The sequence below is a fragment of the Peromyscus californicus genome, unplaced genomic scaffold (assembly GCF_007827085.1).
Source record: "Peromyscus californicus insignis strain IS unplaced genomic scaffold, ASM782708v3 Scaffold_13__1_contigs__length_99412109, whole genome shotgun sequence".
Lineage (NCBI taxonomy): Eukaryota > Metazoa > Chordata > Mammalia > Rodentia > Cricetidae > Peromyscus > Peromyscus californicus.
Window position 1 is genome coordinate 90,722,425 of NW_026294424.1, and position 23,438 is coordinate 90,745,862.

Here is a 23,438-nt window from a genome sequence, read left to right on the forward strand (position 1 = left end):
GCACTTTTTACCAGAGACAGGGCCTAGTCCTCAACCCTGTCCAGTCCTGCCCCTCCACTGCCCACCTCTTTGTCTGTCTGTCTCTCTCCCTGTCTGTCATGAGTAGGAACTGAACCTCAGCTCTAGCTTTTCTTTTCTTTTTTTTTGCTTTGACAGTTTAAATAATTATTTAAACATGACATTTTACAAACACAACTTCACTGATCTCTACTTTACCGAACTCGACAGAACGACTCTCCAGAACGACTCTCCAGAACGACTCGACTCTACAGATCGACTCTACAGAACGACTCCCTTTCTCTATAAAGCCCAGCATGACATTTTAAAGGGGGTCACAAGATTGACTGTTTACAATGAGAAAGATAAAGAATCCTTGAAACCATTGTTCAAAATAAAAATAAAAGCACTCAGAGAAAAGGATGTCTCTCCTGTGCCTCTCCTTCATGTGAAGGACTAACTAAATCAAGGACTATGACTGGACTAAGGAAAGTCCCATGAAAATAAGCAACATCGAGTACATGACTCCATTTTGAACAAAAACAGTAATGTCCACCCAAAAACAGCTTCATCACAGCTTATAGGCCATTTATCATAAAATAATTTTTGAGTAAAATTCTAAAGCCTTCACAGTTTTCAAAGTGTTTTCTCTGAGGAAGCCACATTCTCAGACCTACACTGCCCTCACTTCACCACAGGGCGGGTGGGCGGGCGGGCGTTTGTCTTGCCTCTAACTCTGCTAATCTGTCCACAATCTCTCCTGCAAGGACGGCTCCAGGTTACTGACCCTGAAGTACCACTTAGCAGTTCAAAATCTCTCACTAGACTATTATTTTCTTACTGTATGAACTATAAACTCCTATCCTAGTACATAAGGCTCTTCAAAACTTGACACAAAACTTGACACAGAAATCTTATTTTCTAGCATATAACAGGAATTCTATTCCCTAGAAATATACTGTTGTCTTCTGCCCATTTCCTTCTGAGATAATTCCAATTACAGATTAAACAGGCTCTCATTAAGAACAGCCTGAATAACAACATCCATTTCTCTGAGCCTATGGCACACACTCTCATATATTAACAGAAAGCTTGACTCTGCAGGATCTAACAGGAATTTTATCCACTGGCCAACTGGAATTTCTAAATCCTGAACAAACCCACGATCCAAGACACATTACAGTATGACAAAATTTCAGTCACAATTACATAACATCAACAAAACCTTTAGGAAATCCACAATGAAAATATGGTGAAGTACTGTACAAAGAAGTAAAGGCAGGTTAATATGTGGGGGTTAACAGGCAGCAGGGCATACCCAGCGCATGCTGAGTACCAGGGATGTTAGTCCGGCTCTTCTTCCATTAGTCATTCTGTCTCTCAGCCAGATTAGAACAACTGTACAGCGCCCATAACCCCATGGCAAAATGCACTTTTGCTCAAGGAGGAAACCAATTCTGTGCAAATATTTATTTCCCATTATAAAGTGACAAATGCCCCAGCAGTGGTGTGGGGAATTTCTGTAATTCCACTGGGAAGCATCTATCACTAACATCAGAACTCTGACACAGGCTGTGAAGACACAGACCCGGGCGCACCCTATTGAGACTAATCTCGAACTCAGAAACCAATGCGCACACTCCTGAGACTGCTCACAACTCCCAGGGAGCTCTAGTCTCCTCATCTACAATTTAACAAGACAAAGAATTTCTGTTTCTTGGGTGTGTGAGGACCTAAACACAAAACATACAGCGAATGCTAGAACATGTCCAAGACATTTAATAAATGTGAATTTCCCTTCTACTTCCTGTACCACTTTTTAGAGGGATTTTCTTGAACCCACCTACCTTTTAATTAAGAATCATAGCCAGCTACTCTGAACGGTTGCTAATCTAGGCTTACAGGGCATTTTTGGAACTCTATGAGCTGGCACTCATTTCTAAACGATCAAACTACTAATGTGTCTGCAGCGTATTACTAAAATGTGTGTGGCTGGCTTCCCTTATATGTAGTTTTGTTTTCCACAGTCAATTTCAGTCCAAATTTATTAAATGGAATATTAAGAATTTGTAAGCAGTATTTGTAAAATAAACAATGAAAGCTTTAAAATCATGCATCACTGAGCAGCCTGATACCATCTGATGCTGTTCAGCTGTCTTACATCACTTCGAGACAGAAGGGTGCAAGCTGTCCTTTGTCTGGCATGTCCACGCTGTCTATGCACCCACCTCCTAGTCAGTGGGCTGCCCTTTCAGTCAGCAGAGCACCTAGTGCAGAGCACCTAGTGTAGAGCACCTCCAGTGCAGAGCACCTAGTGTGGAGCACCTACAGTGCAGAGCACCTCCAGTGCAGAGCACCTAGTGTAGAGCACCTCCAGTGCAGAGCACCTAGTGCAGAGCACCTCCAGTGCAGAGCACCTAGTGTAGAGCACCTCCAGTGCAGAGCACCTAGTGCAGAGCACCTCCAGTGCAGAGCACCTAGTGTAGAGCACCTCCAGTGCAGAGCACCTCCAGTGCAGAGCACCTAGTGCAGAGCACCTAGTGTAGAGCACCTCCAGTGCAGAGCACCTAGTGTAGAGCACCTCCAGTGCAGAGCACCTAGTGTAGAGCACCTCCAGTGCAGAGCACCTCCAGTGCAGAGCACCTAGTGTAGAGCACCTACAGTGTAGAGCACCTCCAGTGTTCACGCCTACATATCCCTTCCCTCACTCAACACTGGCCCCAGAGCGCACAAAGTACTGACGCTGACAAGCTATGGCAGTTTGCTGTCTGGTTTGGAGTTACTGCTAATCTCCTATTACTCTTAACTACTAAACTGTTCTATCACACATGGGCTGGTAGTAGGTGGTAGTAGGTGATACTGAGCACCCACAGATAAAGGGAAGACAACTAAGTGTCTAAAATCCCGAGAGTGTGTAATTTTCGTTCTCTGGATGTCAATATTACATATTAGAGAAGGGAAAAGAGGTGTGTTTATAATTCTAAGACCCATTACATATAAGACTTTAGAAGCAGTAATATTTAAAAAATGTTTCTTATCCACATTTATTGTTGTATTTATTTGAAAAGAATGTTTCTACCACACACCTAGGATAAACTTTTATCAATCTGAGTTATAGCTAGCATTAAAACCAGCCAACTCTAGAACAGACTCTCCAGAACAGCTTCAGGATTAGGGGCTGACCAAGTCTCACTTGAAGCTTTTGCCCCACTAGTCTGAACATCCGTTATAATCGGAAAAGAAAACTCAATTGCTGACGTGGACAGAGGCCTCACTTCAGGGTTTTCTTTATTTGTGTATGTGGAGGGCAGAGGACAACCTCCAGGAGTCACTTCTGTCCTTCTATTCTCCCTCACGGGTCCCGCTGGGATCAAACTGACTGTCAGGCTTGTAGCAAGTGAACACTTCACCCACTGAGTCAGTCTGCACGCCCCCAGGGCAGTTTTAAAATCAAGAACATTTTAAGAACACTGAGCACACTTCAGCTCAAGTAAAGAAATGAAGGACTAATGAAGGACCGCTTAGTGGTAGATCACTTAGCTAGCACATGTGAGGCCTAAGTTCAATCCAGGATGCCCCTGTCCCCCACAAAAATTCAAGTTCTGCATTTCACATAACGGTATCAACTAAATCTGATTTTAGCTACCATTTGTCTTGTCAACTAACTTTCTACCTTTCAAAGTAAGTCAGCAGCAGGTTACACACTCTTAGCATTTGGAAGCTCTGGACTAAGGTTTGCCTCGGTTAGCAGCTGATGTTCATTATGGGAGGCTCACACTCACAGTTTTAGAATTTGTTATAAACCTCAAGCAGTACCTCACATTACTCAGTTCACAGACACTTGCAAAGAATGCCCCTCCACCCACCCTTCTGCTCATCAACCAGGAGGCCCAAGCAATCCCTTCCAAGCGCAGACCTGTTCTTTGGGACGCAGGCAGCTCACTGGCAGCAGGCGGTGTACCTGTTGTTCCAGGAGGCAGTGCATAAGCTGAAGATGATGGAGGAGCTCCTGGTCCGCCATGCTGGAAGGATGCTCCAGAGGAAGGGGGAGGGGGGAAAGAAGCAGCAGAGTTGGAGGTAGGTGAGGAGGCTTGCTGTGCTGGGTACATCTGAGGCTGCCCAGAATAGGAAGCGGCAGGGGATATGTACGGGGTGTTAGGGTAAGCGTTAGAAGCAGGAGGAGCAGCAGGCTGCTGAAGTCGGTAAGCTGCTGACCCCCCTGTTCCGAAGGAATACTGCTGGGCTGGCTGGTAAGCTACATCAGGGGAAGAAACAGAGATTTTAATTAGTTACATGTTTATTCAGACAGAAGTAGGGAAAAAAAGTAATCTCATCCTAGAGAGATGACTTTAATCATTACTGTTAAAACAGTAAGACCCAAACCTAACACCGAGGACTGGGGATGCAGCTCGGTGACAGAGCACTTGCCTAGCATGGGAAAAGCCCTGGCTTCCATCTCCAGCACCTCAAGAAGAAAAACATTAACAGGAAAACCACCATCCCTAGAATACTGCTGCAGGTGATGAAGTCTTCTGAGACTTCCTGTGGAGACTGCAGAGACAGCTAGCAACCACCAGGTGGAGCCATGCAGGACTTCTGCACCCAGAGCATGTCCTTTTCTTCAAAACCCTATAGTTTCAACAACTTCAACTTTCAACCCGAACCCACCCTGGGAGATCCCAACAGCGCCACATTCTGTATGAGCAGGGAAGGGAGGGGCATCTTCAGTGTGCCCCCCCTCCACCTGTCACCCACAAACAGCTCTGCTGAGCACTGCATAGAAAAGGCGTCCTGTGAAGAACCCTGCAGGCCAGAAGGCCCTTGTTAGCATCAGTTCTTAGGTGGGGCATCTCCGTTTGTACTGTTGTTTAATCTTACAACTGTCCCCTGATATTATTTAGGCCCTTTATTCTTAATTTTTAATAGTTGTTTAATAATTATTTTACCCTTACAGTTTTTATTTAGGTTCTTTATTCTTAGTTATAAAACAGTAGTTTTTTTTGGGGGGGGGGTTGTTTTTCTTTTGCGATAAGGTCTCTCTACACAGCCCTGGCTGTCCTGGAACTATGTAGACCAGGCTGGCCTCAAACTGAGATTTGCCTGCCTCTGCCACCTGAGTACTGGGATTGAAGGCACCCACCACCACATCTGGTTGTATTTTTATTTTTTCAGCGTAGCTGCTCTCTGTCAAGGTCCACAGAACATACAAAACCAAGAGTGGACACTCACATAAACTATGGGATTTGACATGCTAGAACAGCGTCATTTGTTCACTGCTGCAAAACATACCAGCGTGGAGCAGGGTGCAAAGAGTATGTGCAAGTGAGCACACGCAGGTGCTCTGCACTTTCTGCTCAATTTTGCTCTGAACCTAAATTTATTCTTTAAAAGTCGACACTAAATAAAGTCAACAATAACAATAAAATGGAAAAACAACAGCAACAAATGTTCCATGAACCAACTCCTCACAACTGTGGTTTGTGTCATGTTATCTGAAGAAAAGCAATATATACTGACAATTTCTACAGCTCTGTTTCTCTATTCCGAAACCAGACACACTATTTATCTATGCACGACTCAGGAACGGAGCACTGTTCTCAACAGGATGAAACAAAAGCTGCTTCCTAGCACTGACTCTGGATTCTCTGTCTGCTCCTTGCCCTCTCCCTGGCACTGGAGACTGAACACTGCAAGTACTCTAGCACTGAGCTACATCCTAGCACCCTCCCCCACCCCCCAATTTTATCTGTCAAAGCTGATTTGACCATGGCTTTGTTGCTGCTAAGTAGCTGAGGGAGGGCAGGCCACTGTGAAGACTCCAAGGATCCATTACTTACGCTGTGGCTGTGGATAAGGTGGTAGCTGGCTGTGCATATGACCTGGAGATGTAGGCAGTGGAGCAGCAGGGTTTGGATTAACATTGCCATGCATTATGAAACCTGGAGGTGGAGGGTTTTCTCCCTAGGAAATGAGAATAGAATAAAGAGGAAGATTATATTTGGGACCAAGAACATCATCATGGCCTTGTAACCTCTGAAATGGAATTGGTGTTTATTTTTTTGTAAGCTACTATGTAAGAAAGTTGCATTTTGTCTATACTATCTTCCTGAGAACACCCCCATTTTTCTAGGCGACACATTCTGAGTGATTTAAAGGTCCAAAGTAACTGCACTGAATGGCAAACGCTAACAGACCCACAACAGGGTCAATAACACTGTGGTCATGTGCTAACACTATGGTACGGCACCAGAGCTTTCATCTCTACTAACTTCCGTTTACTACTCCAGACTCCGGAGATAAGTATCATAAAGGGGACTTCTGGTTTTTGATTTCTGAAATGCTTACAAAAAAGAACAAAGAGAAACAGCTTCAGTAAAATTCAATTTAAACTGTTATTTGAACCTTGGTTGAGATTTTTCTAGCTCAAGAAATTTAGAACTGCAAAAGAAGAGAAAGGATAAGAAAATAAATTAATTGTCCTAAAAATTGCCACTTGCATGCCATAGGCAATAAAATGCAATGAGCAGGCAGATGGACGCAGAGGAAAGACCAGAGAGAAGGAGGAAGCAGGGCAGAGACTAGATAATCACATATATAATCAGGTAGTAGTTATATATATTGACGCGAGCAGATCCTGCTCAAGGAGGAATAAGGAAGGCTATACCTGTGTGTCAGAGGGAGAGGCTGCAGGTGCTTGGCTGGGAAGGGCAGTAGGAGTTTTGTTACTCCAGGTAGTGACAGTAGGGGCAACTCTAACCTGAATTGAACAAAGAAATACCAATCACAGAAAATAAAAAGTAAAAAAACGTTAAAAGAAAAAACAACTCAAAAGGTCTTAGTAGCAAGAAGTAAAAGCAGTAAGAGTACATGTAGTAAGCGGGTGGGCGACTGCTTCCAGGGCCAGATGGCTCTAAAGGAAACCAGCACAGCAGCAGGAGGGAGGCAGGAAGGGCTCAGCATGAAAACCTCCACCAAAGCACAAGAACAAGCCCATTCAAGAGTATATGAGGAGGGGCTGGCGGCTGAGAGATGGCTCAGTTGTTGAGAGAGGACCAGGCTCGATTCCCAACAACTGTCTGTAACTCCAGTCCCAGGGGATCTGGTGTACATGCAGGCAAAACACCCATAACACATAAAAATAAATAAGCAAATAATAAAAAGAGTAAGTAAGGAAGAAAGGTCCTTTAGGTAGAGAAAGAAGCTACTCTGGGATAAGTAAAATCTTTTCCATGCTACTAGTGATTTGCAACATGCTCCATTAGGCCATTTCACAAGAATTGTATACTTCCTTCTGTCTGAAGATTCAAAATCACATAATCAAAGCATACTCAAGCTGGATATTCAAGATGACTCATCTAGCCCCTGCTTTTACTTAAGACTGTTAAGGTCCACACAGCTCACTGGTAATGGAGTTAAGACTTTTTAAGCCAGCAAAATCCTTTTTGGTTACAAATCTTTACAGAAACTCCAGTACACACACATAGAAAATAAAGCAAAGCAAAGCTGTGCTGGTTATAAGGAGACAGACTGCTACTAATCCAGCTTCCCTTCCTTCCTCTTTCCTGCCTGCAAAACTATTTTAAAACTCCACCACTGTCCTCACCCATGCAGCAAGAAAATCCTTGTTTTATTTGACTGAACTTACTTGTTTTTCTTAAAATATAAGATTGGTAAAAAGCAAAGCAGATTATTTTGTGATTTTGTTGGGGGTTGTGCGGTTTTATTTTGAGACTGGATCTCGATATATACCTCTGGTTGGCCTGCATTTGCTATGGACACCAGAATGGTCTCCAACTCAGAGATCCATCTGCATCTGCCTCCCAAGTACGTGCAAGGATTAAAGGGGTGCACCAGCATACCCACAAAAGGTCCACAGTCTTCACATGCCTTTACTGTTTCTCAGAAAGATAAACCCAAAGAAAGAAAGAGTAACTAATGCTTCTTTTCTCCCAGTGTAGAGTAAGTCTTGCTTTATTAGAAACAGCTTAGTCCAAACACAAGGTGACTGAAAATTCTAATCCTGGTTTAGCCTTCAAGCAGCCATGCAATGCTGAGAAATGACATTTCTGTGCCTTGAACTCTGCTAGGTCATGTGACATCCGATTTCTTGGCCAACATTGTATCCCCATTTACATCACAGGCTTTATAAGTACAATGTCCAGAGGGTAGAGAAATTATATATTTTGTTTACCAAGATAATCCCTACAGCAAGAATATGCCAGGCATTCACAGAAGAGTTGCAATAATTATTTGCCAAATGAATAAAAAATTAGAAAACACAGTATTCTAGATAGTAAAGCTATATTCAAATATAATGTGATTATGTTCTGTTCTTAATCAGTTTTGATTAAGGACTGATTCAAAGTCAAAAAAAGGCATGAACTAGATCTAGACCTCAGGATTTTAGATTTACCTTTCCTATAATGAAAAAATGATTGACCCTATCACCAATTTGTTCTATCTGAAATGCCAACTTTGCTATCAATCAAGACTATTTATAATTTATATATATTTTAAAAAAGTATCTTCCATTTAAGAATATGAAGGTAGGGCAGGGTGAGGTGGCATATACTTTTAACCCCTACACTCTGGAGGCAGAGGCAGGCAGATCTTTGTAAGTTCAAGGCCAGCCTGATACACTCAGTAAGTTCCAGGCTGGCCAGAGCTGCATAGTGAGACCCTATCAAAGAGAGAAAGAAAGAAAGACAGACTATCTGTTGGTCTGTAAGTACAGTTTCTTTATGAAACAGTAAAAACAGTATAATCACATTTTATGCCACAAACATGAGACTAGATAAAGTGAGTAATCCTGTCCACACTCGACAACACCTTCAGTCAGTTCTCTGCAATGTGTAAGTTGGTCCACACAAATGTGTCTTTCCGACACTCTTGACTGTGTGGATACAGAGGACAGAGCACACCTACATCAGTGACTCAAAAGAAGTGTCAAAAACGACCGTCTGAAAAGTCACCAGATCACTGAGCGGGTTATTCATTCTACTACTTTACCTACATACTTGCTTAAACAAATTCAGTAGAAATTCAGAGAGCAGATGGACATATGTAAGGGAGGACTGGCCACTCTTTCTAGGGACAGTAAAGCTAATTTCAACCAAACCGACAACAACTGCATGAGAGAGGTGATTTTGAGAAGCAGGTCATAAACACGAGTCTCAAGTGCACAGGAAGTGTGACTCTGACACGATAGGCCCTGTCTGGCTTCACTGTGTCTTTTACCAAGCATATCTGGAAAGACGCACGCACAGGTTCCCACATCATCTGGACCATATCACTCACATGGGGATAATATTGCTGAGTCTGAACTCTGGGCATCTGCGGGTGGCCAGCACTTGGTCCAGGTCTACCCTTGGCCAGCGGCTGCCTCTCATAAGGACTTTTAGATGACTCCTGTCCTGGCACGGGCTTCCCTTGTGCTCTGCAGAGTCTGTCACGAAGCTGCACAATATTTGGCTGTGGGAAGCAATGGAAGAAAACAGAACTGTTAATTCACCCAGCTGTATGATAGCATGATGGTTTCTTAAAGGAATCTGATCATTTAAGAGACTCCCTCCGAAATTCCTATGTTGAGTTTCTACTGCATCGTCTATATTGTACCTGTGAGTCAGACCCGGTCTCTGAGACTGAGACACAGTGCAACTTGTAACTTCACTGAGGCAGGGCTTTGAACTATGGCTGCTTCTTGGTTAGGACACCCGTTCAGTGTCATATCATTGCTGTTCTTTGGTTGTATTATGACACAATAACAGTGCTCCCAAATCACAGGGCTACTTTAAACAACATGATTGAAAGAAAGTTCTCCAAAGAGAATCAACTACTGCAACTAGTGATGGAAAAAGGATCCATCAGATTAAGAGACATTCTTAAAATAATTAAAAGAGAAAGGGATTAAATTCAAACCTGGACCTCATACAGATTCACAAATACATAGATTTAAAAAAACTAACCATATATATTGACTATGTATATAAGATTCTTAAAAAAAAAAAGAAAAAAGAAAAAAAAAGAAAGGAAGAAGAGAGAAAGAAAGAAAGAAAAGAAAGAGCCAGGCATGGTGGCACAATCCCAGAAGTACAGAGGAAGAGGCAGGACATCTCTGAATTTGAGGCCAGTCTGGTTTAAAGTGAGTTGCAGGATAGCCAGGGCCCTATCTTGAAAAACTAAACCAAACCAAACCGAACCAAGATGAACTGTCGGCTTAATTACCTGGTTGGTGTTGTCAGGAAGAAAGGCCAAGGCTGCGGCAATGCTACCCTGGGCGGCCAACAAACTGGCATACTGACTCATCTTCTCAGCCAAAAGAGCACCGACAGTATTCGTGTCCATGGCTTGGGTGAGCTGTACAGCTTTTCGGAGGATGACAACTTTCTCAATCAGATCCTAAATGATAAAATAAGGGAGAAGGAGACAATCAGAGATCCCAACATGTGTGTATGAAAGAAGCAGGAGAGAAACAGTCACTATGATTTCCAAACCCACCAAAAGTCCAGCACCTACCCTCATCCCTATTTGAAAACCATGGGAGAACTGAGTACCATCTGGATGGCAACCAGTGAGGAGGAAGCCTGCTCCCCATGGACAGCACACAGTTAGGAGGAAGAGGAGGAGGAAGCCTGCTCCCCATGGACAGCATAGATTATTATTTTCTAAGCATCCTCAACCTGCCAGACATTTGTCCACTGATCTCAAACGGACAAGTATCCAAACTGAAAGTGATGGGCAGATAGATACCCAGCAAGCAGAAGAGGAGTTATGCGCAAACACAACCCACCGTGGTTCCTGCAGCAACACACTACCACACAGACTCATGACAGAAGCACATGACCTCCACAGGGGCTCACCACTTGCTTGAGTTAAATGTTCCCCCAAAGGCTGGCACTACTGAGGGGTGGTAGAACCTTTAAGAAGTGGGGCCTTAGGTCACTAGGGGCATCCCTTAAGGGGGCTGTGTGCCTAGGTCACCTTCTGTTGCTCATCTGCTCTCTGTGGCTCAGCCATGTGCTCCTATCAAAATATGTTGCCCTTGCCAGAACCCACCCAACCTTAGAACCTTCAAACCATGACCCCAAATAAAACCCTTTTTCTGTAAAAGTTAATCCACCCAGCCATTTCAGTACAGTAATGCAGAAGTGACTAATACACAATGTGGCAAAGCTGTGGGCTGATCCTGGGGAGCAGGCCTTGTGATGGGAGCAGGAGGGAGTGTGTGGAGACCCTCCCTGGCTGCCCTGTGGAAGCCACCAATCCACAAGAGGAAACATGTCTTCTTCTCAGAAGCACTTGAAAGGAAAAGCTTGCTTTTTTTTTTTTAAGACCTGACTTTTAGTCTCAAAAGAATGATCTTTAAAACAATGACTCTATGGATAAATTGTTTTTCCGAAGAGAAAACTAACCACTATATTGAAGTATCTGAAGACTGGGGAAAGCTGAAGTTCTACGGTCCCCACAGTCCGGCTTTCTAGCTTGTATAGTGATTCTAACCTGAGTTCCTGTGTCTTGTACACAGGAACTGATGGTAAATATTCTCCTCGGTGTGGGGATGCCTCCTCTTCTCCAGCCCACACTCTGCTGCTGTCTGGCAGAGTGAGGAGCTTGAGAGAAAGCAGCTAAACTCTGGGCTACTACTGTCAATGCTCTGCTACCTACCGGCCCAGTGAGTGCAGAACGCCTCCCGACCTGACTGCCCATCATCTCCCACCTGGCTTCTTTAAAGACAACAATAAACACACACGATGGTCCAGCCAAAGAACTCCTAAGATGACGAAGGCAACAAGATTCCAGGACGGAAGTGTTTCTAACTTCACCTGAAGGGAGGTGGGAAGACACTAAGACACCCTGAGTGTCAGAACACCAACCTGCAGAGACAGGGGGCTGCTGCCATCTTGAGCTTTGGTCCAACAAGCAACTAACTTCTCCACATTCCCCGCACAAATATAGCAGAGGCACGCCTGAGTCTGCAGGAGGCTGTCCCCTTCACTTTCGAGCCTGGCTCCCAAAAGATCTGTGAATCGAAAGGAGAACAAGGTAAGACGGCATCCCCCTCACTCTGCTCTGCCTGAGGCTGGAGCAGCTCAATGGCATTTCAGAGGCCGGGACTCAGTTTTACAGCCAGTGAGAACCAGAAAGAAACACAATCACTCTAAATGTTCAGTGACTATTTAGTTGTTAATGAATGGAGGCGGATAGCATATCACGTACCGTATAAGAGTCTCTAAACTACAGAACTGCTCTCCATCAAGTACATTAGAAAAGAACAATAGTGGGAAAATTTGAACATAAAACTCTGCTGGCATATATAGAATACATTGTCAGTGTTGGCTAAATACACTACAAATGTACTACAAATACAAAAATCCAGAAAAATATAGTGAATATCCACGCCAGCAAGTAAGCTTCTGTGTTTCCCAAGCCATGAGGTTAGCCCTGGCTGTAATGGTAAGTTTTACCCGTTACCATTACTAATTGATCCCCTAACATTTATTGCGAACTGCATATGTGCCAATTAAAGATGAATAAAACGAGGCTTAGAAAATGGTCTTTTCTGGCTCACACAGCTTGTAAGTAGCAGAGGCCTGGTCTATCCGAAACCACTATCACTGAACAGACTATTTTTAAATGACATATTTTATATTTGCTCTCCCTTCTTTCGTCTGTCTCTCTCTTCTTACTCAGAATCAGCTAACATTGGGCACAGCCCACCTTCATATTTTGTAATTCTTACTTGAGATTAGACACACACAGACAGTTCCACATGGGGCTTACTTCTTACCACACAGGGCTGAGAATTCGTCCGGCTTGGCATAAGTCAACACTGCAGCTAAGGCCTCTCTCCAGTTTTTAAGATCACAGGACTCAACAATCTCCTTCCAGTTCTTCATCACCACTGCAGTGATGAGCTTGGAAAAGGAAGCGACAGGAAGTCTTTACTACCCCGGGAGACCGACTGTCTAATCTTCCCGTGTCTGCAGGGCTGGGACCTAACCCAGAGAGACAGGTCACTGCCCTCGAGCCCCCATCTAGCAACCTTATCTTTCAAAACAACGATTTACAGCGTTCATGACAAATCACACAGCAGCAAAGTGAAAAACATTCTTGAACCAAATAACAGATGCTATTTTCCTTCAAAAAGAAAATTGCATCAACGTATTTTACAAAGGGCTTCAAGGGAAAAGCACAGGATACTAGCAGAACATTGTAACAGGAAGATGCTCCTGGGTCCAATGGTTCAGGAAAAGCTGCCGGCCACGGGGTCCTGAGGGACTTGATTTGAAGGACAAGCAGGAAGGACCTTTATGAAGCAGGTTAAAGAACACTCTAGGGCCAGGGAGACGGCAAAGCAGGTAGAGTGCGGGCTGGCAAGCCTGAGGGTCGAGGCTGATGACCTAATCCAGGCAGTTGTTTGACCTCACACAAACACTCCACGGTACATGGGTGCACTCAAGGCTTAGGAAGAAGAGTATGGAAGGAGGAAGTGAAAGGCAGCCAGTGTGACAGACAGAGACGCACGAGGCAAAGCTTGGAAAGTGGGGACAGCCACCACTAGGATTCAATATTGAGATAATTTCATGAAAAATAATTTCCAGGCCAGGCATGGTTGCCCACGCCTTTAATCCCAGCACTTGGGAGGCAGAGGCAGGAGGATCTCTGCGTTCAAGGCCAGCCTGGTCTACAGAGCATGTTCCAGGACAGCTAAGGCTGATATCATAGAGAGACCGTATCTCAAAAAACAAAAACAAAAAATTTCCAAAACTATTTTTTTAAGATATGGAAAATAACACTAAACTTAAAAATGTTCAGACCCTCTATGCCAGAAATTCTAGTAACTGAATAATCAAAACTCTGTTCATATATTTAGGCAAAACAAAGGTTTTAATCACTATATTAAACAATGTTGTTTGCCTATATGAGGAAAACATTAAAACGAGCCCAAACAAGCCTAAATAGTGACATAATACATCCTGGTCATAAAATAGTGCACAAGATATTAGATAAAAATCTAACAGTCCTTAACAACGCAAGAGAAGCTGACACTGTGACAGTGTCTACAAAGAGAACGACACGTGCATCCACATGGGATCATGACTCTCTACATAAAGGTGTAGAAAAACGGGCACTAACTTCTTAACAAGGTTAAGAGACAACTAAAATTTTTACCTTCAGATTTTCTATACTAAATCTCTGCAAGGGAATCAAAACACTGGAATTTTATCACATCAAAACATAAACAACCATTTCTGCATCAAAGAACTTAATTCTTTCCTGTTTTCTGTATCTCAATTATCCATAATAACAATAGGATACTATCTCCATAATCAGAATAATAAAAGTCTATAATTCTAATACCCAGGAGCCTAAGGCAGAAGGATGAAAGATTCAGAGAAAGCCTGGGCTATGTAGCAAGACTCCCACTGAAAAATAATTTTTGGGGGGAAGGGAGGAGGCAGTTTGAAGACAGAGTTTCTTTGTGTAGTTCTGGCTGTCCTCAATCTCAGAGATCTACCTGCCTCTGCCTCCCAGGTGCTGTGATTAAAGGTCTGTGCCACCACACCTGGCTAACATAAAAAATTTTAAAGTATATACGAGTGTATGTGTTTCTGTGCTATTTATTTTGAAAAATAACATACCCTGGTAATTTTGCTTTGAGATTTTGCAAAGTATTTTTTTTGTGTTTGAGCCAAGAGTTCTTGTCCACCTGCTATGGCTAATATAATAGCATCAGCCATTCGGTTATCATGTAAACAAAGGTCAACTGCACTCTCAAAATTGCCCGTCAGCAAAGCCCGAGTAATTAAACCATCAATATCTGCAAGAAGGAAACACAACATCCAAGTTAATTAGAGTTTGTTACTGATAACAATTACAAGAAAACTATGCACACCAGTTTTTATACACAGAAAAATGGAGAACACAATGCTAATTTATCATTACTAGCAGGTTAAATTTGTAAAATAAACTGTCACTATTTATGAAAGTTATGGAAATAGACCAGGATGTATATATAGTAACTTTTTTTTTTTGTATTAATAAAGATCACTTAGGTGTGTCAGAACTCATTACCCTTTTCAAGACACTGGTAATACTATAAATGATGACCAAGTTCTTGCTTAACCCTGCCCACCGTGACAACACATTTCTAGTTATGACTACTGGTACATAACTGAAATCCCAGGTCTAGGAGGCTGAGACAGGAGGATTGTGAGTTCGACATCTAAACAGAGAACTGTTTCAAAAACAACAGTGCACTGTTCTTTCCCTCTCTCTCTCATTAAGCTTGAAGACAGACAACTTGCTTACGACTAAGAAAGATTTCAGTTAAAGCCAACAGCACTTACCCCCACTGACGGAGATGTTAAATGTCCCTCCAGCTGAGGGCAGAAAATCAGACTCCTGTTTCTCCTCTTTAATTTGCTAAAGAGATGAAAAAGCCACAATTTAGCTAAAGTGAAACTAAAATGATTTACTGCCAAAAATTATATGTGATTATTCATCTACTGAGAAGATGATACACCAAGCTGTTTCAAAATGTTCCCAATTCAAGTGTAGACTAGAATCTTGGACTTCCTAAGGCATTAATTCCCATGAGACATAAATAAAACCCTGTCATCTTTGAACACCAAATCAAGTGTACACACTCGTCAGAGACCTGAAAATTTGCTGTCAAAAGTAAGGAACATTTTCTCAGACTCCCAACTCTGAGTGGCTTCAAAGACGCAAAATATATGTGTTTTTAATGATAGTGTTTATAGGTTTGGTATAAAGTCTTTTTGTACAAGTTGAATCACAAAAACAAATCACTTGGTGTCCTCAGTACAGAAGTGAAGCAGAGCCTGGACCAATGACACAGTCACAGAGTACATGCCTGAGAGTAGGTTTGGTCTCTGAACACACACACACACACACACACACACACACACACACACACACACACACACACGGATAAACATGGTTTTAAGTATACATTTCATTTTCCTTTAAATTATATATGGAACAGCACATAGTTGAATACACACACACACACACACACACACTCTCCTATTACAAAAGTTACACACTGAGTGATTCAATTCAAAATCTAATACAAAATTGTTGTGGAATATTATTTAACTGGGCAAGATGTGCTACATTTGTTTATGCTGCATTTGTTTTAGGGATGAAAAGATGTGTTGCGCCAGGCGGCGGTGGCACACGCCTTTAATCCCAGCACTCAGGAGGCAGAGCCAGGCAGATCTCCGTGAGTTTGAGGCCAGCCTGGGCTACCAAGTGAGTTCCAGGAAAGGTGCAAAGGTACACAGAGAAACCCTGTCTTGAAAAACCAAAAAAAAAAGAAGAAAAAGAAAAGATGTGTTGCATCTGTTTCACTCTGCCCGTGTAAGGCACCTGATTGGTCTAATAAAGAGCTGAGGACAGACAGAAGGAAAGAAAGGTAAAAGGCCCTGAGACAAAAGGGAGCTAAAGAGAAACAGGTTAATTTAAGGTAAAAGAGCTAGCCAGAACTGAGCCTAAGATAGGTCAAGCATTCACATCTAATAAGTCTCCGTGTCATGATTTGGGAGCTGGTTGGTGGCCCAAAAGAAAAAGCCTGTTTATACAAAATGATCTGAAATCCAAAACTTCTTATATTTTCATATTAGGGACAATCAGCTTATAAAGACTCTACAGACATCCCCAAGCTTTTCTTTTGAAATGAAAACAAAGTTATCCTACATGAAATCAAACGTTCACACAGGCATCCATGCTGCCTACACACTTGAATGTGAATGCCTCACACTCTGTGCAGAGTACAGAACAGACTCATCTAAAGAACTTAATTAACTGCCCCTTACAGAAGGAGGCCAACCCTACTCCCTTTTCCCTTTTAGCATTTCAAAGTTTAGAAGAGTGCTGTCAGTTTACATCAGTCACACTGAGGAATAAATCAGTCACCCATCCTCACTATATCTGTTTACCAAAGTTACAGAATAATGCTTTCAGGGCTGGAGATGTATATTAAAGGTACAGATACACAAGACCTGGGATGCATGAGGCCCTGGGCTCAATGCCCAGGTCTATACAAACAATGCAATCTTCCCATTTTCTAACTCAGCATTTTCAAATGTGCTTTCTTTATACAACTAACCTTTACTTATGAACCCCAGAGATATAAGTAGGGCCCCAAATGCTTAATTTCTTATGTATGAAAAAACCTTGAATGTACAAGATACTATATCTGAAAAGCAAATAGTATCATCAAGACAAAAGGGAAGATTTTACCCCCTTATGCATAATTTGTTTCAAACCTTTAAAGTATGCAATGATGACTACTGTTTGGCTAAGTATTTTTATCATCTATTATTCATGAGTGCATGATCAAATAGTCATTAATTTGATAATACATAGTTAATCTACTCATACACAAATGAACATACTTGTAGATATCTATAATTTTTCATAGGTATCTCCAATACCTTTGCAATATTTTAGCAAGATTTTACAATGTCCCCTATTTCTTTCTTAAATTCTAGGAGATTGATTTTGATAGAAAATATACTTCATAATCAATTTATAGCAGCCCAATATATTCATGAATTATATTTATAAGCATCTCATAGTCAAGTTATTCCCCCACCATAAAAGGCAATGGTAAAGTCAAAGGTTAGATAATAAATAAGAACTTGATTAACTTTCTAACATGAAATGAAAACAGAAAGCAAGCAGAGCAAACTATAGAATTAGTTGTTAGTTGAGGGGAGAAATAGAGAGAGTTACAAAGAAATTAATTAATGATACAACTCTGTATTCAAGGTCTCTTTTCAATTAGTTACAGAAATTACCAAGCACAGCTAAGGACATACTAAGAGTAAGTCATCACAATTAGCTTAGCTTTATAAACTATTCTTTGCTTCTGTTCCAGTTCAGGAGCAACTTGGAAGCCTCTATCACTGACAGGGCTATACAAATTCATGTGCCAAGAAAAAAGCATTCCCTTGACATGCAAGGCATCTGCATTTCTAAGTAAATTCTCTGTCAGTTTAGCATCCTGGCAACCATCTGACCCAATTAAGGAGAACTCACATCTCCTGCTCATTTTAAGCTATACAATCAAGAAGCTGGGCCAATGAACCAGCGTGCAGAGACACTTCTGTTAGTATCTCCCTAAACACACCTGAGAAAGCAATCCAGTCAAACATCATTGGCAACAAGTAGTCAGAAAATGTCCGTATTTTCAAGTGAGATACACAATTATCACATAATTGTCCAATAGAAGAGAAAAAAATAAGTACCTCTCCCAAGAGCTGCTGTTCAGCAGCAGGACTCTCCTCCCCATCACTCTGTGCTACTTGGTCAGGGTCTTTAAGAGCCTTTGGTACATAAAACAATCACAGAGGAAGTTGAAGAATGTAGCATTAAAAGGTTATTAGTAACAAGAGGGACAAAAGACCCAACCAACCACACCCAGAGCTTGATCATGAGAAGCAACCGGACAAATTTATTCCAGAAACAACATTAAAAGAAAAGCAGAAACCATCACTACCACCACTTTCCCTTTTGGTCACCAAGTGTCACGTGACATACAGGCGCTTTACCTTATCTGAGCAGGCATTGATTCCGTTTTCCCTTCTATGAAGTTCAAATATACCAAAAGACATGCTTTACCAGCTAAACTTAAGTTGAGAATTACGAACTTACTAAAATACTTAGAATTGTCTAAACCAGGAAGGACAAACGAGATCAACTGCTCAAATTACACTGCTTGTCAAGCTCTAACCACACTCTTGGAAGACAGTGATTTTTAGAGGTCTTACCACATCGGATCCATCCACTCTGTTCAAGGCCAAAGCAACCTGAAATGAAAACAACAACCCACCTACTAAGTGCAATTCTAATCTGGGTGGACAGCGAGGTTTAGCTTTACTCTGTTCTCAGCCAAACTCCACAAAAGTTCTTATCAGGGACAATATGTTTAGGAAGAGCAAAACATCTGTGCACAACTGGTTCTTACTGGTTCTAGTTTCATTTACATGGAATTGTATTGCTCCAATAATCTTTAGCTCTGCTGTCTAATCACAAAATCAACCTTAAACATGCTCCCTTGTACTTTGTTGTTTTAAGTAACTATAAATCATTTTTGTTTTGTTAATTTTTTTCTTATTGTTTTATTTTGTTTTTAAGACTGGGTCTTACTATATAGCCCTGGATGGCCTGGACCTCATGGAGATCTACTGCCTCGGCCTTCTGAGTGCTGGGGTTAAAGGCCTGCACCACCACACCTGGCTTACAAATACTTTTTAAAAAGATGTCCTCGGGTACTCACTTTAGAACAAATTGCTTTAGAAGTATTTTGATGATTGTATTTCCTAATTTTTTGCTTTCAGGCATACAAGTAAAACTTTAATCTCCTGGAAACTTAGAAAAATCAGAGCATCAAGGGGCTACAGCTAATAAGGAAATCAAATAAATACTAACACTTTAAGGAGTAGGCAAAGACACCAGCAGTGTGGCTGCCCTCAGAGGAGCACATATGTAGACGACACCAGACGCAGCCCACACCAGTTAGGCAGCTGCGTAATTCTATAGAAAAACTTTAGTTACCGCCAACAGAGATGAAAGGTCAGAGAATAGGAGTGTTCTCAAGGTTTCTACCGTTTTTACTGCTACTGATTCTGATGTCAACACCGACACAATTCAGACCCTTTCTGAGAAGACTACAAAACTATAGCGTGTGTTTCTCTTTCAAAAAGGGAATTCTTTCAAAAGCTAAACTATGAAGCAAACTACTTGGACTTTGTTTACTTAGGTTCAAGAAAATTCCATCCTGTTTCAGCTACCTGTTAGCTGGTCAACAATAAGCCATTTAAGAATTTCATGCTAGCTGGGTCGTGATGGCACATACCTTTAATCCCAGCACTCAGGAAGCAGAAGCAGGTGGATCTCCATGAGTTCGAGGCCAGCCTGGACTACAGAGTGAGTTCCAGGACAGCCAGGGTTACACAGAGAAACCCTGTCTCGAAAGGAAAAGAATTTCATGCTAAAGGGTGAGAAATTGCAGTGGCCCCGACAGTGCTCGACTTCCCACACAGTGGACAGTGGCCCCGACAGTGCTCGACTTCCCATACAGTGGACAGTGGCCCTGACAGTGCTCGATTTCCCATACATTGTACAGTTGGGAAGACACCTAATCCCTGCTCTCCTCTCTCTATTAAGGCACACCTTAATAAACACCTCAGTGTGTGTGACTTATCTGTCACGGCCAAAATATTCCTGACAGTCCAGGCTGAACTAAAGGTGGTTCTAGTAGCTTCTACATCCAGGCAGAAAGTGGAGTTTCACATCTGAAAACTTGGGTGACAAACACCAATTCTTTTTTTTTTTTTTGGTTTTTCGAGACAGGGTTTCTCTGTGTAGCTTTGTGCCTTTCCTGGGACTCACCTGGTAGCCCAAGTTGGCCTCGAACTCACAGAGATCCGCCTGGCTCTGCCTCCCGAGTGCTGGGATTAAAGGCGTGCGCCACCACCGCCCGGCCGACAAACACCAATTCTTACTAAACGTTTGTTGACTGATTGGAGACTCTGTCTAGAACTTTATACACAGATATCCCACCCAGCACACAAACATCTGTTTACGGCGGTCATTTCATCTTCTCAGGACCTTACCTTCTTCCCCAGATCTTCTCTTCTGTATCCAAGAAGCTCCAGGTATTTCCCACGAGAATCCTCCTCAAAGTTCACCTTTTAAAAGAGACATAATCTCAAAGATTATATTTAAAACCTAGTTTTTCTAAGAATTGACCAAATTCCAAATCAAATTACTAAAAACTCTAAAGTCTATAAAATCCTGAAAATTCACTGTTCAAAAAGAATTTATGTAACTTTAGAAACTGTTTTAACTATGCAAGCATGGATAAGGCTGGGAGCTGGTTTGTGCACAGTGAGTCCAGTGCTGGCAGAGGTCAGAGGGGCATCCAGTGCCTACGGCTGGAGTCATGGGTGCTGGGGACCCAACTTAGGTCTAAAACACAATACCTGCTCTTAACCATGGAGCCATCTCTCCTGCACTGGAGTGCTTTATTTGAGTCTCATTATAGAGCTCTGGTTGGCCTGGAACTTGCTCCAAAAACCAGAATGGCCTCAAACTCAGAGATCCACCTGCCTCTGCCTCCCAAGTGCTGGAATTCAAGGCATGCGCCACCACCACCTTGCTGTGGGATGTTCTGTATGGCAAATGTGTTGCTGATTAGTCAATAAATAAAACACTGATTGGCCATTGGCTAGGCAGGAAGTGTAGGCGGGACAAGGAAGAGAATAAAGCTGGGAAGTGGAAGGCTGAGTCAGAGAGACACTGCCAGCTGCCATGATGAGAAACAGCATGTGAAGATGCCGGTAAGCCACGAGCCATGTGGCAAGGTATAGATTAATGGAAATGGATTAATTTAAGCTGTAAGAACAGTTAGCAAGAAGCCTGCCACAGCCATACAGTTTGCAACCAATATAAGTCTCTGTGTTTACTTGGTTGGGTCTGAGAGACTGTGGGACTGGCAGGTGAGAGAGATTTGTCCTGACTGTGGGCCAGGCAGGAAAACTCTAGCTACACCACCTGACTTTATAAATAACATTTTTTAAAAACTAGTTTTCTGTTTGTTTGAGACTAGGTCTCACATAGCCCAGGTCTCAAATTCAAACTCTATACAGCAATTGATAATCTTTTAAGTCCCTCTACTGCTCAACTGCTGAGATTACAGGAATGCACCATCATGCATGGATAAAATAGCTATGTTCTAAGAGTAAGTAAGTATTTGAGCAACTAATCATTCTGGATAAATGAGGCTTGTTTTTAAGTCTAATTTTGTTAAATACAAAGTAATTCATGTTCAAAGGTTCTATGAGAAAGCAAGACAGTGTATGCAGTACTCACTGTCCCCAAACTTGTTTTGAATCTCACACCTGAGCTGGGCAAGGAGGCACACACCTTCAACTGCAGCAGCAGAGAGGCAGACAGGTGGATCTGAGGGCTGCCTGCCCAACAACAGACAGCAGCAGTTCAGGTGAGCCGGCACTACAGACTGAGAGACCCTGTTTCCAATGGAAACAGAACTTTACCCTGACTAACAAACTGGAATTTCTACATTCACAGAGTTTAACCTTATCGTATTCAAGACTGTTTCTTCATGGAAAACTCAGCATCAAGAAATATCTGTGAAAGCCAAACTCTTAGTCGCTATGAAGAAAGACAGTGTGCTGCAAGGCTGTTTTTCCTTTGACTCTCCTGTAGCAGCAAGAAGAGAAACCCCTCTAGTCTCCCCTCTCCTCTCCCATTCCTCTCACCACGTTCACTGACCAGCCTGGCTACAGACACTAAATTCTTTATGTTTTTATTACAGCAGCTTCCATGTTCTAATTTTTAAGATCTGTTGAATGATGTCGCTCTCTCTTAAATGTATCTTCACACTATTTAGCTTATAATGGAGTAAGAGATTAGGCTGTGTTCTCTTTATGAGATCATCTTGGCTTTTTGAGACAAGGTCTTGCTATAGCCCAGGCTGGCATTGAACTTGAGATCTTCCTGTCTCAGCTTCCTGAGTGCTGGCATTACAGGTGTGTGTTACTGTGCCCAGCTGGGGTTTCTTGAATTTCATCATGCATTCCTGAAATCATACTATCTCACATGTTTCTTCAAAAGGAAGACAGACTTTAATTATAATAGGAACAATTGTCGATAATGAAATGAAACCATTTTAGGGCCAGAGAGACGGCTAAGCAGATAAATGTGCTCACTGTAAAATGAACACGCACGTAGACACACACACACACAAACAACAATTAGAAATAAGCTCAATTTTACCTTCAAGAAGGACCACACATTTTTCTCAAACTCTGTCTGAGAAGCATCAATCTTCCTCTGGCAGTAACTGATGAAGCCCTGGGACTGTACGACCTGCTGCAGCTGCTCTGAGCGGCTGAGGAAGTCCTTCTCTGTCACCACCTGACTGATGAACACGTGCTGCGGCCGCTGCTGCTGCTGCTCAGCTCCCTGCTGAGGCTGCACTTTCACGTTCTCAAAGGTCACCAGCTTCCCTCCGAACTGTGCAGAAAGAGTGAACTCATCAGCCACTAAGCCGCGCCCGCCCGAGGGAACCGACTCCAGCCTGCTAAGGTGAAGAACTGGATGGGGATCACTGGCACACCCTCCCAGGCTCCCACACTTCACTCCAGCCTCCAACTGTCCTCCTTTTCAGTCCTCACAAGTCACCCGGGATGAAATGCACTTTGTGCTGTGAAGGTTAGTTAGTTATAGTTGAAGGTTAGTTAGTTATAGTTGAAGATTAATTAGGATAGAAAGTGAATTAGATACATTGTGGACTTAACAAAATAGGATAGATAAGCCGGGCGGTGGTGGCGCACGCCTTTAATCCCAGCACTCGGGAGGCAGAGCCAGGCGGATCTCTGTGA

General features: G+C 42.5%; 1 protein-coding gene across 21 annotated transcripts in view; it reads right to left on the reverse strand.

The window, feature by feature from the left end:
• Positions 1-23,438, reverse strand: part of Sec31a (SEC31 homolog A, COPII coat complex component) — a 59,973-nt gene that overhangs the window by 12,060 nt on the left and 24,475 nt on the right. For 12 of the 21 annotated variants that reach the window (XM_052735480.1, XM_052735478.1, XM_052735477.1 and 9 more), the window contains 13 exons: positions 22,831-23,070; positions 20,646-20,720; positions 18,798-18,836; positions 18,276-18,353; positions 15,348-15,423; positions 14,640-14,818; positions 12,785-12,911; positions 11,871-12,016; positions 10,222-10,395; positions 9,295-9,468; positions 6,662-6,754; positions 5,835-5,958; positions 3,914-4,252 (listed from right to left, as the gene is read on the reverse strand). In XM_052735480.1, the coding sequence (XP_052591440.1) occupies positions 3,914-4,252; positions 5,835-5,958; positions 6,662-6,754; positions 9,295-9,468; positions 10,222-10,395; positions 11,871-12,016; positions 12,785-12,911; positions 14,640-14,818; positions 15,348-15,423; positions 18,276-18,353; positions 18,798-18,836; positions 20,646-20,720; positions 22,831-23,070 (1,864 nt within the window). The remainder of the gene's footprint in view (positions 1-3,913; positions 4,253-5,834; positions 5,959-6,661; positions 6,755-9,294; positions 9,469-10,221; positions 10,396-11,870; positions 12,017-12,784; positions 12,912-14,639; positions 14,819-15,347; positions 15,424-18,275; positions 18,354-18,797; positions 18,837-20,645; positions 20,721-22,830; positions 23,071-23,438) is intronic. The other 9 variants (XM_052735487.1, XM_052735484.1, XM_052735481.1 and 6 more) reach the window with 5 other exon arrangements.